This window comes from Telmatherina bonti (assembly GCF_933228915.1).
Source record: "Telmatherina bonti genome assembly, chromosome: 1".
NCBI lineage: Eukaryota > Metazoa > Chordata > Actinopteri > Atheriniformes > Telmatherinidae > Telmatherina > Telmatherina bonti.
Window position 1 is genome coordinate 42,567,188 of NC_136619.1, and position 15,987 is coordinate 42,583,174.

At 42.0% G+C, this 15,987-nt stretch overlaps 1 protein-coding gene across 4 annotated transcripts in view; it reads right to left on the reverse strand.

Annotated features, from left to right (window-relative positions):
• Positions 1 to 2,013: 2,013 nt before the first annotated feature.
• Positions 2,014 to 15,987, reverse strand: part of ppfia1 (PTPRF interacting protein alpha 1) — a 55,505-nt gene continuing 41,531 nt past the window's right edge. For 2 of the 4 annotated variants that reach the window (XM_079244537.1, XM_079244535.1), the window contains 8 exons: positions 14,405 to 14,605; positions 14,042 to 14,104; positions 10,684 to 10,859; positions 9,528 to 9,625; positions 9,281 to 9,456; positions 8,485 to 8,553; positions 8,243 to 8,411; positions 2,014 to 3,118 (listed from right to left, as the gene is read on the reverse strand). In XM_079244537.1, coding sequence (XP_079100663.1) covers positions 3,057 to 3,118; positions 8,243 to 8,411; positions 8,485 to 8,553; positions 9,281 to 9,456; positions 9,528 to 9,625; positions 10,684 to 10,859; positions 14,042 to 14,104; positions 14,405 to 14,605 — 1,014 coding nt within the window. In that variant the 3' untranslated portion in view covers positions 2,014 to 3,056. Of the gene's footprint in view, positions 3,142 to 8,039; positions 8,103 to 8,242; positions 8,412 to 8,484; positions 8,554 to 9,280; positions 9,457 to 9,527; positions 9,626 to 10,683; positions 10,860 to 14,041; positions 14,105 to 14,404; positions 14,606 to 15,987 lie in introns of all 4 variants that reach the window. The other 2 variants (XM_079244536.1, XM_079244538.1) reach the window with 2 other exon arrangements.

Sequence of the window (15,987 nt, forward strand, 5' to 3'; positions counted from 1 at the left end):
GCATCTGCTGGGGTAGTAGCATCAGAACCAGAGACTTGAAGAGAATCAACAAACTGATCCAGAAAGCTGCTTCTGTGCTTGGAGTAACTCTGGAGCCGCTGGAGCCGATTGTCCAAAGAAGAATGCTGCACAAGCTGACGAAGATGATGGAGGGTTCTTCACACCCTCTCCACAACACAGTGAAGAAACAACAAAGTGTGTTCAGTGAGAGGCTTCTTCAGGTCCGATGTAAGACTGAAAGATACAGAAGATCATTCCTGCCAGCAGCCACCAGCCTCCGGAACAAGACCTCCTCAAATTAATTATCATCTACTGCAATATTGAATTTCCCTTTGGGGATTATTAAAGTATTTTTCATTTAATTTCATTTTCATTTAATTTCAAATACAGAAATTAATTATAACAATAAATATAGAAATTATTAAGAAAGAAATGATTACAATAAATACAGAACTTAATCATTACAATAAAAAAATGATTACAATAAATACAGAAATTAATCATTACAATAAACAAATTATTACAATAAAAAATAAATTATTTGATATTATTTGATAATCAAAATAGAATCTCAAGAAATTGCTGTAAATTATTTTCTAAAGTTATTTGCTGAGAAGGATCTGGATCTCTGAGAATTGTCAGTAGTGCTATGTGCATATATATATATATATATATATATATATATATATATATATATATATATATAATATATATATATATATATACATATGTATACATATACATATTTATACATATATATATATGTATATATATATATATATACATATTCATATATATATATATATATATACATATTCATATATATATATATATATATATACATATTCATATATATATATATACATATTCATATATTTATATATATATATATATATATATATATACATATTCATATATATATATATACATATACATATATATATATTTATATACATATTCATATATATATATATTTATATACATATTCATATATATATATATTTATATACATATTCATATATATATATATATATATTTATATACATATTCATATATATATATACATACATATTCATATATATATATATATACATACATATTCATATATATATATACATACATACATATTCATATATATATATACATACATACATATATATATATATGAATATGTATATATATATATACATATATATATATATATATATATATATATATATATATATATATATACACAGTTAAACATTCAACTTTGTTTTTTTTCTATTATAAATGAATGTTTACACATTTTAAAGGTTCATAATTCCAGATCACAAAGGATCTAGAAAGTGAACGTTTAACTGCAGGTCTCTGAAACAAAAAAACAAAAAAACTTTCACGATGCTCAGAGTAGTTTTTACAGCTTTATTTTAAATGTACATTAGTTATGATTATAAACACTTTAGATTCTCACTAACAAAATTCTCCCAGTCCAACTGAAGCCTCTGCTGGGTCCATTTGGGATCTACGGTAAAGAATCGTATTAAAAAGGATCTTAACTTTTTTTTTTTTTATTCTTCATTCACGTGAAAACAAAGTACATCAAAAGTCCAGAAAAATGTATATTTTTCCTTTTTTTTAAATTTACGTTTTTAATTTAATAAATGTTTTTTGTAAAATAGTTTTAAGGAAGAAAAATAGTTTCACTAAACAGTTTTTGTTAAAATAAATTAGCGTTTCATGTTTTTTTTGTAAACATTTCCTTTAAACTGAACCCAAAAGTTTTTCCTGATTTTTAATGAGTTGTGTGTATAAATTCATTTTCTGCAAAAACTGAAAATCATGCTATTGGGTTTATTTTAATGGTCTTCATGTCCATTTGAACAAATCTTTATTTCTGTTTGTAATAAAGGAAAAAAAAAAAATGCTGGTCTGTGATTGGCTGATTAGATGTCATGTGAACCAAAATATTTACCACCTCATCCATCAAATAAAAGACGGAAATAACAACACTTCAGTTCTGCAGTGGAAAATAATTTTCAGTATTTATTGAAAGTAAGCAATAAATAATACTGTGATAAAAATAGTTTATAAGTACTCAGACTGTACATCGTTACAAGAAGCCTCAAGAGGAAGAAAATAAAAGCAGCAACATGATTCGCAGAAATGACTACATCACAAAAAACAAACATTTCTACTGGAAGCTTCAGCTACACGTGGGGAGAAACTGGTTCCTCGGCGAGCTGGAACTGGGAGATGTGGACAGAGACGAGCTTCAGCTCTGAGACCAAGAGGACGAGCAACAATAAATATGAGTCCAGAAGCAATGAGGCTCCACATGAAATCTTTATAGAAAAGGTGTGTGGGCGGATCGCAGCGCCGCCGAGGCCTCGGTGAAGTTGGTCCATCGAAGGAGTCCTCGTGTACAAGCGAGTCCTCCGGAGGGGGGGGGCTACTTTCCACATGCAAGGTTGACTACGGAAAAGCCGGAAGTCGGACTCGCCTTGCATCCTGGAAGTAGAACTCTGCTGCTGCTGTATGGCTTTTATTCATCAGCATTTGGTATCGCAGATATGGAAAAATATAGAAGGAAAAACTCTTGTTTCACATAACAACCGTCATGGTTACCGGGATGATGCCCAGGTGATACAATATGTCTGATATTCACACATCTGTTGACCTAAGAGCTCCATTTACACAAAAATCACTGATAATAGGCTATAAAAATAACAACAGTTAAACAGATGGAGGGGCAAAAGATATGAATTAAGTTATATTTAAGTCACTTAAGCATAAATTTAATGATTAGAGGAAAGAAAACATACATCAAGATTATAAAAAAAGATTAGATAAAATGTCTGTTGGTAGAAATTTACAAACATTCAGCTTCAAACAGATTTTTTTTTTTTTTTTTTTTATAAAAGTGGGTTGATTAAGAGGGATAGACGCAAAAACAGGTTACATAGAAACCCTAAAATCAATTCAAATGTCCCATTGGTTGACATAAATATGATAAAAATGTCGATCAGGCTAGAAAAGTTTCCGCTGGCGATACTGAGATCAGTGAGAGAGTGGTTTCAGTTCATCATCCTGGTCTTAAAGGCAGGAAACTCCCCGTCATCCTCTGACCAGCGGTTACCTAATAGAAATAATGAGGATAAACTGAGAAGGGAGGATGGAGGGAGAGAGAGACAACAGAGAGGTGGAGAGGAGCATGGTGGGATGGATGGGATGGATGGATAGATGGATGGATGCAAGGATAGATGGATGGATGATACAATGATGGATGTAAGGATGGATGGATGATATAATGATGGATGGGTGGATGAATGGATAGATGTAATGATGGATGGGTGGATGGATGGATGTAATGATGGATGGGTGGGTGGGTGGGTGGATGGGTGGATGGAAGGATGGATGTAAGGATCGATGGATGGACAAATGGATGGATGGATGTAAGGATGGATGGATGTAATGACGGATGGGTGGATGGATGTAAGGATCGATGGATGGACGAATGGATGGATGGATGGATGTAATGATGGATGGGTGGATGGATGTAATGATGGATGTGTGTAATGACGGATGGGTGGATGGATGTAAGGATCGATGGATGTAATGACGGATGGGTGGATGGATGTAAGGATCGATGGATGGACGAATGGATGGATGGATGGATGTAATGATGGATGGGTGGATGGATGTAATGATGGATGTGTGTAATGATGGATGGGTGGATGTAAGGATGGATAAATGGATGGATGGATGGATGTAAGGATGTGTGGGTGGGTGGGTTGTTGGATGGATGGATGGGTGGACGATGGATGTAAGGATGGATGGATGGATGGACGAATGGATGGATGGATGGATGTAAAGATGGATGGATGTAATGACGGATGGGTGGATGGATGTAATGATGGATGGATGGGTGGATGTAAGGATGGATAGATGGATGGATGTAAGGATGTGTGGGTGGATGGATGTAAGGATGTGTGGGTGGATGGATGTATGGATGGATGGATGGATGGACGAATGGATGGATGTAAGGATGGATGGATGTAATGACGGATGGGTGGATGGATGTAAGGATGGATGGATGTAAGGATGGGTGGATGGATTGATGGGTGGATGGATGGATGGACAGATGGATAGAGGTAATGATGGATGGATGGTTGATGGATGGATGGACGGATGGACAGAGGTAATGATGGATGGATGGGTGGGTGGGTGAATGGATGATGGATGTAAGGATGGATGGATGGACGAATGGATGGATGGATGAATGGATGTAAGGATGGATGGTGGATGATGGATGTAAGGATGGATGGACGGATGAACGAAAGGATGGATAGATGGATGGGTGTAAGGATGGATGGATATAAGGATGGATAGATGGATGGATGGGTGTATATAAGGATGGATGGATGGATGGATGGATGATGGATTGATGGATGGGTGTAAGGATGGATGTATATTGGGATGGATGGATGGATGGATATAAGGATGGATGGATTGATGGATAGGTGTAAGGATGGATGTATATGAGGATGGGTGGATGTATGGATGTATATAAGGATGGATGGATGGATGGGTGGGTGTACGGATGGATATAAAGATGGATGGATGGGTGTATATAAGGATGGATGGATGGATGGATGGATGGGTGTAAGGATGGATGATGGATTGATGTATGGGTGTAAGGATGGTAGTATATATAAGGATGGATGGAAGGGTGTATATAAAGATGGATGGATGGGTGTATATAAGGATGGATGGATGGTTGGACGGATGGAAGAATGAATGAATATAAGGATGGATAGATGGATGGGTGTAAGGATGGATATAAGGATGGATGGATGGATGGATAGATGGATGGGTGTAAGGATGGATATAAGGATGGATAGATGGGTGGATGGGTGTAAGGATGGATGATGGATTGATGTATGGGTGTAAGGATGAATGTATAAGGATGGATGGATATAAGGATGGATAGATGGATGGGTGTAAGGATGGATATAAAGATGGATAGATGGATGGATGGTGTATATAAGGATGGATGGATGGGTGGATGTATATAAGGATGGATGGATGGATGGATATAAGGATGGTTGGATGGATGGATGGATTGTTGGACGGATGGACGAATGGATGGATATAAGGATGGATAGATGGATGGGTGTAAGGATGGATATAAGGATGGATGGGTGTATACAAGGATGGATGGGTGGATGGGTGTAAGGATGTATGTATGTAAGGATGGGTGGATGTATGGATGTATATAAGGATAGATGGATGGGTGGATGTATATAAGGATGGATGGATGGATATAAGGATGGATGGATGGGTGTAAGGATGGATGTATGTATGTATGGATGGATGGATGAATGGATGGGTGTAAGGATGGATATAAGGATGGATAGATGGATGGATGGGTGTATATAAGGATGGATGGATGGATGAATGGGTGTAAAGACGGATGTATATAAGGATTGATGTATGGATGTAAGGATGGATGGATGGATGGATGGGTGTATATAAGGATGGATGGATGGGTGTAAGCATGGATGTACATAAGGATGGATGGGTGGATGTATATAAGGATGGGTGAATGGATGGGTGTAAGGATGGATGATGGATTGATGTATGGGTGTAAGGATGGATGTATATAAGGATGGGTGGATGTATGGATATAAGGATGGATGGATGGGTGTAAGGATGGATGTATATAAGGATGGATGGGTGTAAGGATGGATGATGGATTGATGTATGGGTGTAAGGATGGATGTATATAAGGATGGGTGGATGTATGGATGTATATAAGGATGGATGGATGTATGGATATAAGGATGTATGGATATAAGGATGGATGGATGGGTGTAAGGATGGATGTATATAAGGATGGATGGATGGATGGGTGTAAGGATGGATGTATATAAGGATGAGTGGATGTGTGGATGTATATAAGGATGGATGGATGGATGGATGGATGGATGTATGGATGTATATAAGGATGGATGGATGTATACAACGATGGATGGATGGATATAAGGATGGATGGGTGGATGGGTGTAAGGATGGATGATGGATTGATGTATGGGTATAAGGATGGATGATGGATTGATGTATGGGTGTAAGGATGGAAGTATATAAGGATTGATGGATGGATGGATATAAGGATGGATGGATGGGTGTAAGGATGATGTATATAAGGATGGATGGGTGGATGTATAGAAGGATGGGTGGATGGATGGATGGGTTTAAGGATGGATGTATATAAGGATGGGTGGATGTATGGATGTATATAAGGATGGATGGATGGATGTATATAAGGATGGATGGATGGGTGGATGTATACAACGATGGATGGATGGGTGTAAGGATGGATGTACATTAGGATGGATGGATGGGTGTAAGGATGGATGTACATTAGGATGGATGGATGGGTGTAAGGATGGATGTACATTAGGATGGATGGATGGGTGTAAGGATGGATGTATATAAGGATGGATGGGTGGATGTATATAAGGATGGATGGATGGATGGATATAAGGATGGATGGACGGATGGACGAATGGATGGATAGATGGATGGATGGGTGTATATAAAGGTGGATGGGTGTAAGGATGGATGTACATGAGGATGGATGGATGGATGGATGTATATAAGGATGGGTGGATGTATGGATAGATATAAGGATGGATGGATGGGTGTAAGGATGGATGTATATAAGGATGGATGGATGGATGGATGGATGGTTGGACAGATGGACGAATGGATGGATATAAGGATGGATTGATGTATGGGTGTAAGGATGGATGTATATGAGGATGGATGGATGTAAGGATGGGTGTAAGGATGGATGTAAGGATGGATGGATGGGTGTATGTATGGATGGATATAAGGATGGATGGATGGTGTAAGGATGGATGTATATAAGGATGGGTGGATGTATGGATGGATATAAGGATGGATGTATATAAGGATGGATGGATGGATGGGTGTAAGGATGGATGTATATAAGGATGGATGGATGGATGGGTGTAAGGATGGATGTATATGAGGATGGATGGATGGATGGGTGGATGAATATAAGGATGGATGGATGGATGGGTGTAAGGATAGATGTATATAAGGATGGATGGATGGATGGGTGTAAGGATGGATGTATATAAGGATGGATGGGTGTAAGGATGGACGTATATGAGGATGGATGGATGGATGGGTGGATGAATATAAGGATGGATGGGTGTAAGGATGGATGTATATGAGGATGGATGGATGGGTGGATGAATATAAGGATGGATGGATGTAAGGATAGATGTATATAAGGATGGATGGATGGATGGGTGTAAGGATGGATGTAAGGATGGATGGATGGGTGTATGTATGGATGGATATAAGGATGGATGGATGGTGTAAGGATGGATGTATATAAGGATGGGTGGATGTATGGATGGATATAAGGATGGATGGATGGATGGGTGTAAGGATGGATGTATATAAGGATGGATGGATGGGTGTAAGGATGGATGTATATGAGGATGGATGGATGGATGGGTGGATGAATATAAGGATGGATGGATGGATGGGTGTAAGGATAGATGTATATAAGGATGGATGGATGGATGTATATAAGGATGGATGGATGGATGGGTGTAAGGATGGATGTATATAAGGATGGATGGGTGTAAGGATGGATGTATATGAGGATGGATGGATGGGTGGATGAATATAAGGATGGATGGATGTAAGGATAGATGTATATAAGGATGGATGGATGGATGGGTGTAAGGATGGATGTAAGGATGGATGGATGGGTGTAAGGATGGATGTATATGAGGATGGATGGATGGATGGGTGGATGAATATAAGGATGGATGGATGGATGGGTGTAAGGATAGATGTATATAAGGATGGATGGATGGATGGGTGTATGGATAGATGTATATAAGGATGAGTGGATGAAGGGGAGGAACAGAGAGAGAGAGGCGTAAAACATGCGTTATTAAAGCAGAAACCTGCAGGAGAAGAAGAAGAAAAGCCGCGGCGTCTCGTCTTACCGTTGTGTTAACAAGAGTAGGTCCGGACGGTGGCGGCGTCCAGCCTCTGAATAGACTGACCTCCTGCGTTTCGGCGACGCACAACCCACATGCAGAGACATGCCGTTAGTCACCATAAACCAATCGCACAGCAGCAAAGCAGGAGGGCTAAACGGCCAATCAGAGAGCAGCAGCATGCACGCGGACAGGACACGCCTCCTTACCGTCCATCGGACTCCTCTTTGGCTGAGTGGAGGGAGACGCCGCGCTACCGCTCGGCACTCGGAAGTTGGCGGGCAGCGTGTCCGACGCGCCCAGAGACATCCCCCGCATGTCTTTGGGTCGGAACTTCTTTCTCCACGACGGTGCGCGCTGGAAGTTCTTGTCGTCATCCTGGAAGAGAGGAAGAGGAGGAGGATGAAGAGATGTGACACATGTCTGAGCGGTGCGGAGACGAGTTTCTAACCTCCTCCATCCTCCTGTCTGTCCCGACAGCCAGCAGACTGTTGTATTCCCGCTCCAGAGCTGCCCGAGCCTGCAGTGCGGACGTTCATGTGTACAGCAGATAAAAAAAATCAATCAATAAACAGGTAACGGCATAATAAAAACAAATAAACATAATTATTGGAAATATAGTTAAAAGATAGAATATAAAAGTCAAAAACAAAAAATTTATTAGAATTAAATAAATTATCGAACAAAAAATATCAAAATAAAATAAATTAAATAAAAATATAAATAAATTAAAATCTAAAAGAAAATCTTTAAAACAAACAAAAAAAAAGATAAGATAGTTCAATAACAATGATATAATAAAATAAACTGGCGAGGTAATCAAAATAATGTAAAAATAAAATATTCCAATTTTTTTTTTATATACATATTTAAATGTAAAAAGAAAACTGTTCAGGGAATAAAATGCTAAATAAATTAAACTTGACATATAACCATCATAAAATTGAATTAACATATTTAAATACACAACATAAAATAACGCAAATCTTCGAATAAATGTAAAACAAACCAGAATACAATAAATAAAATAAAATAAATTTAAATAAAACAGGTAAATAGAACAAAACAAAAAAGGGATAAAACGATAAATTAAACATTATAGTTAAACATATATAGGGAATAAAATAAATAAAAAAATAAAAAAATAAAAGTTATATAAAATAAATTCTGGTTAATTTGAGTTTATTTTATATTTTTTATTGTGTGTGTGTGTGTGTGTGTGTGTGTGAGTGTGTGCGCGCACGTACCGGTGTGTTCTGGGTGGGGATCTGCAGCAGCAGGGCCAGCGTGTTGTGGTCGAAGGTCTCGTCCAGGGCGAGCAACGCTCCGTGGACTCCGCTCTCAAGCAGGTTGCTGCTGAACTCTTTGAGGCCAATGGCCTGAACCCAGCTGATCACTCGCTCATTGCTCCACACCAGCACGTCTACGGCCACACGGCAACGCCATGAAAACATATATAAATACATACAGAGGACAACAAGGTCCAGTTTTTACCTTTCAGCTCCAGCTGAGCCTCCTCTCTCCTCCTCTCCAACTCCTTCCTGTCGTAGTTCAGCCTCCTCAGACACATCACACCACACTGGAAGCTGTTCCTGCAGAACACACAGCGGTAGGGCTGCTCGGTCATGACAAAAATTATGATCACGATTATTATGAAATCTGAAATTGATAATCTGAAATTAACTGAAACTGAGATCTCGATTATTTAACACAATTATCCAGTATTTCTAAACAACGCTGCGCGTCATGGTGTTCTAGACTCTGTGTCGTGCAGTCTAATGTACGGTTCCAGTTGTTTAATCTGCTTTTACCGCTTTTATAGGAACTATTTTGCGTTGGCCTGGATGTACGTTTTATGCCAAACAACCGCTGTCAGGCTGCAGCGCGTTTCTCTCATCCACCTATTAAAAGACGGCTGATCTGAACCAGCTGGTTAACGCGTTGCTATGGTAACACCCCGTAACGGAGGGATATTACAGTGTTTAACTGGCCGAACTATGTATAGGAAAATAATGCAGCCAGTTGTCACTGACAATGGTATAAACTATGTTTAGGTGAACTTCCACAACCTACTGCAGTTATTCTACATGGACCTGCAGCCGGAGCCGACTGAGACTGGCCGCCTGGGAGTGCTTTAGGACGGGAGAGGCTCCCGCTGCTCCTTCCTTACAGTAACTGCAGAACAATATGTGCCTTCAAGTCAGTCGCCAAAGCACCAGGAAAGTCTCTAATAACTCCAGTAAAAGCTGCTAGATTTTTCGCTTTTAACAAAAAAAGTCTCCAGATTTAGCGAGAAAGTCTCCAAGTTGGCAACAGTGTCTGAATGAAAGCAAAGCGGCTGTGGGAGGAGTTTACAGCACAGCGCTGCAACGCCAGAGACGCTCGATTAGCAGCTGAAGACAGCAGGAGAGGAAACTGCAGAGAAAAATAATCACACCCTTTTAGTTTTATCATTGTTGGAAACCCAGATCGTACTGAGATTAAAATCCGATTAATCTCCCAGCCATACACAGCGGTACCACCTGGTTACCTGTACGGAGCTAGCATTAGCACACACACATTGTCCTGTTTACCTGTACGGAGGTAACGTTGGGAGACGCACGTTGAAGTCTCCATGAGACTGGTTTTAGTCTCCCGGCTTTATTTTTACCTGTGGAAGCTGTCCACCATCTTCAGCTGTCCTCTGAGGTCCTTCTTGGTGAGGTGGTCCAGCATGCGGGCGTCCACCAGAGACTCCATGAAGTAGGAGCGGTACTGCGGCAAACCCAGACTGGGCAGCCACTCGTTACCAACCCACTCATGGTTCATGTCTCCATAGGCCAGCGTCTACAGGCGGAGAGAACAATCTGTTGACTCCATGTTCCACCAGGATGTCAAAACACATTCTACTGGATCCAGCTAGACCATCTGAAAAACTGGGTGGGACTTTCTGGCTGATCCGAGTCCAGTTTAAGAGACAGGGACTACTTTTTGTCTACAGGGAACTACAAATCTGAGCAAATGAAAATGACCTTTGGAGTTCCCCAAAGCTTGGTGTTGGGGCCACTGTGGTCCAACATCCACATGCTCCCACTTGTTTATAGTTACGCTGATGACACAAATCTACAAAGCCATCTCACACGGAGACTACAGTCCAATCCAAACTGATCAAATGCATTTATTACATTAAAGATTGGATGAGCAAGAACTTCCTTCAGATAAATGAAGGCAAAACAGCAATAAAATGAAAAGTCAGAATCAAACGTCCAAGTTAAAAACCAAGAGAAAGCCTGAAACCCTGGACTCAGACCTGAATCTCAGCATCATATTAAGACAGATGTGAAATCGCCTTTTAATATCTGGAGAATCAAAGGACCGATGAGTCAGCAGTTATCTATAGTAGACACGGCTACTGGAACCTGGTCCTTACAGGTCTCCCTGAAGTACATCAGGCCGCAGCAGTTGGTCCAGAACGCTGCTGATCCAGTCCCCACTAAGACCAGGAACTGGATCATACAGGTCCAGTCCTCGGATCTTTTAAATCCTGCTGTTAGTTTACAAAACTGAGTTTCAGGATCTTTTGGTTTGTTCTGAACCCACCAGATCCTTCAGGTCATCAGGAGCAGGTTGACTTCCTGGTCTCAGAACCTAAACTAAACACTGAGGCAGCGATCTGGAGCAAACTCCCGGAAAGCTGCAGGTCTGCTGAAACTCTGCTGCTTTAAATTAACAACAGTTTTTTTTTTTCTTGCTTTAATCTTATTTTAGCTTTTTTAGTTTGAATATAATTCTTTTTAAAAGAGTTTTCAATGAAAAGTTTGCTCTGCTGTGATGTGTTCTCTGTCTGATGTGAATCCATCCACTTTGAATTATTTTGAACATAAAATATGAGAAATAAACAGGCTCTGCCTTACGGCTGCACGATTATGACCAAAATAATAATCACGATTATTTTGATCAATATTGCAATCACGATTATTAATCATGATTATTCTCTGCTTTTTGTACAATGAAGCTGCTTATGTCCGTGGCAGGGCAGGTCATTCACGCGGCAGGGTTCATGTATTTTAATGCCACATGTTGTAAAAATGTTCGTATTTTTATCACCTCGATCAGCTGTTTAATCAAAACAATCCACTTTACCTGCAGCAGGAAAAATGTGGACCTGAAATGTCCGACCAATCCAATGATACTTTACAGGCTGCTGGTAAAAGGTGTGTGCGCTTGGTATTTAGGCAGCTTAATGAAGCCTTAACCACGCTATCGCCCCCTGGTGGTCGGCAGACGGCTGGTTGAGAACCTGAGTGATCAGAGACGCTGCAGCAGAGCTGCATTTTAAATCTAAATATCGTTGATTATTGTGCAGCCCCAGTTTTCCTTCATTTACATATGAGGGATACGAACACAAACAGCTGGAAAATAAATGTGATGTGAACTGTACAGAAGCTCTGTGAAATAAATATTTAGATGCATGTGTCAGCCTTTACGTGGCATTTTATAACTATATTTACTTTGTTTAAACGTAATTTATTTTGTTGTAGCCTCTGATGTATTTATTTCTTTTCTTGTTTTGACGGTTAAAACTATAGAAAGCCTGTCTGGTACTGATGGTACGACTCCTGGTGAAGTGAAATGTCCTGCAGATCCGGAGTGAGTCGGGTTGAACATGCTTGTGATGACTATAGATTACAACATCAGCACCAAATATGAATAATTAAAGTGAGTTGTGGTGAGTTCATGGGGGATGTGTGCAAACCTGGGCCCAGCTACCCTCGTCATCTTCCTGGTGTTAGCATGGTTAGAGTGTTAGCAGAGTGAAGCATGGTGAGAGAAGAACAGACAGGTGGGGGTTAGTGAGGCGTTAAGAGACGGTGGAAAAAATAGAAAGTAAAAACAAATAAAACAATGTGGATAAAATGCACTGTGACAAATAACTTCAAAAATTAAATTAGATAAATATTTCATTCATTTCAAAAAGCATTTCAGAGCATTTTCACTGACCAACTTCATTGTTTTTAGTAACCAGGAAGTGGTACTAGGTAGGCGGGGTCTAACCCGGGTAGAGACAACATGACGTCATGGCAACGTTCCTTAAATTCCAACGAAGAATGATGTGAAACAGAAATCTTTGGTCAATTCTGCTTTTATACCCAATCCTGACACCCTCACCTGTCTGTTGACATATTTCCACTTCTTTACCTGCTATCCTCACTAAAACATCTCAGCTGCATCCCAAACGTCTTCTTGGCTTTATTCCAGCCATAGAGGATCATTATTTTCCTGCTTTTCTCATCACTTGTTGATCTTTGGCTGCTCCTGATTGGATGTTACCGTCAGTTTAAGCTCTCTGATTGGTGGAAAGTCTGACAGGAAGTGTCATCAGCTTAATTTCTGAGCTCTCTTGGAGAGTCGGAGGGTTTTTATAGGATGAAAATGCAGGAAAACCCTCTGTCAAGTACAATGTACCACAGCGTTACTCAGGTTCCCGAGACCCGGATGACGATAGAAGAGATTTAGTAGTTTAATGGTTAAACTTCAGGTTGCTGGATATTCCAGAAACTTTTGTCTAGTAATTTTTATAGTAACTTTTACTGAGCATGTTGCATCCAATCAGTTTGAATTAATCTCTAAATACAGTGAAGTTGGTCAGCAGGTTTGGGTTCAGAGAAGGAAAAGGCCTCATTTCTCTACAATAAAGCCTTGTTTTTATAAAAAAAAAAAAAAAAAAAGAACATTTTTCAAGAAATAAAGTTTGTTTAATCACCAAAAAGGTTCGTAAAATGATCCCCAAGCATCTTATTCAGCCAGTAAAAGCTTTCAATCAAAACCGGCGTGTTGCGTGGTGATACCACGCGGAAAGCGAGGAGAGTTAGCGTGTTGTCCGTGTTTCAAGCTGCCTCGACGGAGCGAGAGGGAGAACGAGCATGCAACGTGGGAGGTGCCGCTGTCCATCAGGCAGCTTGAAACATGATGCAGAAGTCAGCACAAACGTGAAGCATGAGGCGCTTCGCCAGTCCGGGAAGACTAACCGTAGGAGGTGTGGCGGCCAAACTTTCCATTTCTTCATGCGTGACCCAAACGTTGCCTGTGGTCTGACCGTTTGACACCCACCAATCACAAGAGTGCAAAAAGGGAGCAGTGATGGAGGACGGAGAGGAGGACGGGTGGAGAAGAGAGCAGGAAGAATTTGTTCATTCTTGTTAGCAGAAACAGCTGAGCAGAAATACGTCATTAGTACACGTTAAACACGTCCGTTACATGTTAATGCAGAAAGGTCATCATGCTAAACGCTCCGCAGGTTCCATCGGACCATGGAGGGGTGTGTGTGTGTGTTTGTGTGTGTGTGGGGCAGATACAGGCGTGTGCAGCATGGGTGTGTGTTGCCACGGTACCGTTCTGGAGGTGGGGGGGGCCGAGGGGCTGGTGAGGGACATGATCTCCTGGATGGCCAGGCGAAGTTTGAGGCGGTGCAACGGGTTGCTGATCCCGATCTCCCTCTGGATCTCCGTGTCCGACAGCGCCGACATGATGGCGCCGCTCTTCACGTTGGCGCGGCACGCTGCCACGTACCAGGCCGGCATGCCCACCCACAGCTGGACAGAGAGGGGGGGGGTTAGTGTCGTCAAGCGGGATCAGGAACAGGAAGTCAGTCGCAGCAGGAACTTAACGCTTGTTTGGAGACCACGGTCTCTCTAACCGGACCTCATGCGGATTCCGACTCCCATGAAGACATCAACCCACACAAGGGTCCTGACCACCACGAGGGTCCCGACTCCCATGAAAGTCATGAAGGTCCCGACCCCCATGAAGGACCCAACTCCCATGAAGGTCCCAACTCCCATGAAAGTCCCAACTCCCATGAAAGTGCCAACTCCCACAAGGGTCCCGACCCCCATCAGGGTCCCGACCCCCATCAGGGTCCCGACCCCCATCAGGGTCCCGACCCCATGAAGGTCCCAACTCCCATGAAAATCCCGACCCCCATGAAGGTCCCAACTCCCATGAAAGTCCCAACTCCCATGAAAGTCCCGACCCCATGAAGGTCCCGACCCCCATGAAGGTCCCAACTCCCATTAAAGTCCCAACTCCCATGAAAGTCCCAACTCCCATGAAGGTCCCAACTCCCATGAAGGTCCCAACTCCCATTAAAGTCCCAACTCCCATTAAAGTCCCAACTCCCATGAGGGTCCCAACCCCATGAAAGTCCCAACTCCCATGAAAGTCCCAACTCCCACAAGGGTCCCGACCCCCACAAGGGTCCCGACCCCCATCAGGGTCCCGACCCCCATGAAGGTCCCAACTCCCATGAAGGTCCCGACCCCATGAAGGTCCCGACCCCATGAAGGTCCCGACCCCATGAAGGTCCCAACTCCCATGAAAGTCCCGAACCCATGAAGGTCCAAACTCCCATGAAGGTCCCGACCCCCATGAAGGTCCCAATTCCCATGAAAGTCCCAACTCCCATGAAGGTCCCAACTCCCATGAGGGTACCAACCCCCACGAGGGTCCCAACCCCCACGAGGGTCCCGACCCCCACGAGGGTCCCGACCCCCACGAGGGTCCCGACCCCCACAAGGGTCCCGACCCCCACGAAGGTCCCAACTCCCACGAAGGTCCCAACTCCCACGAAGGTCCCAACTCTCATTAAAGTCCCAACTCCCATGAAAGTCCCAACTCCCATGAAAGTCCCGACTCCCATGAAAGTCCCGACTCCCACGAGGGTCCCGACCCCCACAAGGGTCCCGACCGACAAGTAGGTCCCAACTCCCATGAAATACCCAACCCCCATGAAGGTCCCAACTCCCATGAAGGTCCGGACCCCATCAGGGTCCCAACTCCCATGAAGGTCCGGACCCCATCAGGGTCCCGACCCCCATGAAGGTCCCAACCCCCACGAGGGTCCCAGAACGTAAAGATGACCACTTGGAGTCCAAACACACAGAAATGGTTCTGTTTCCTTTTTTTTTCCACAGTA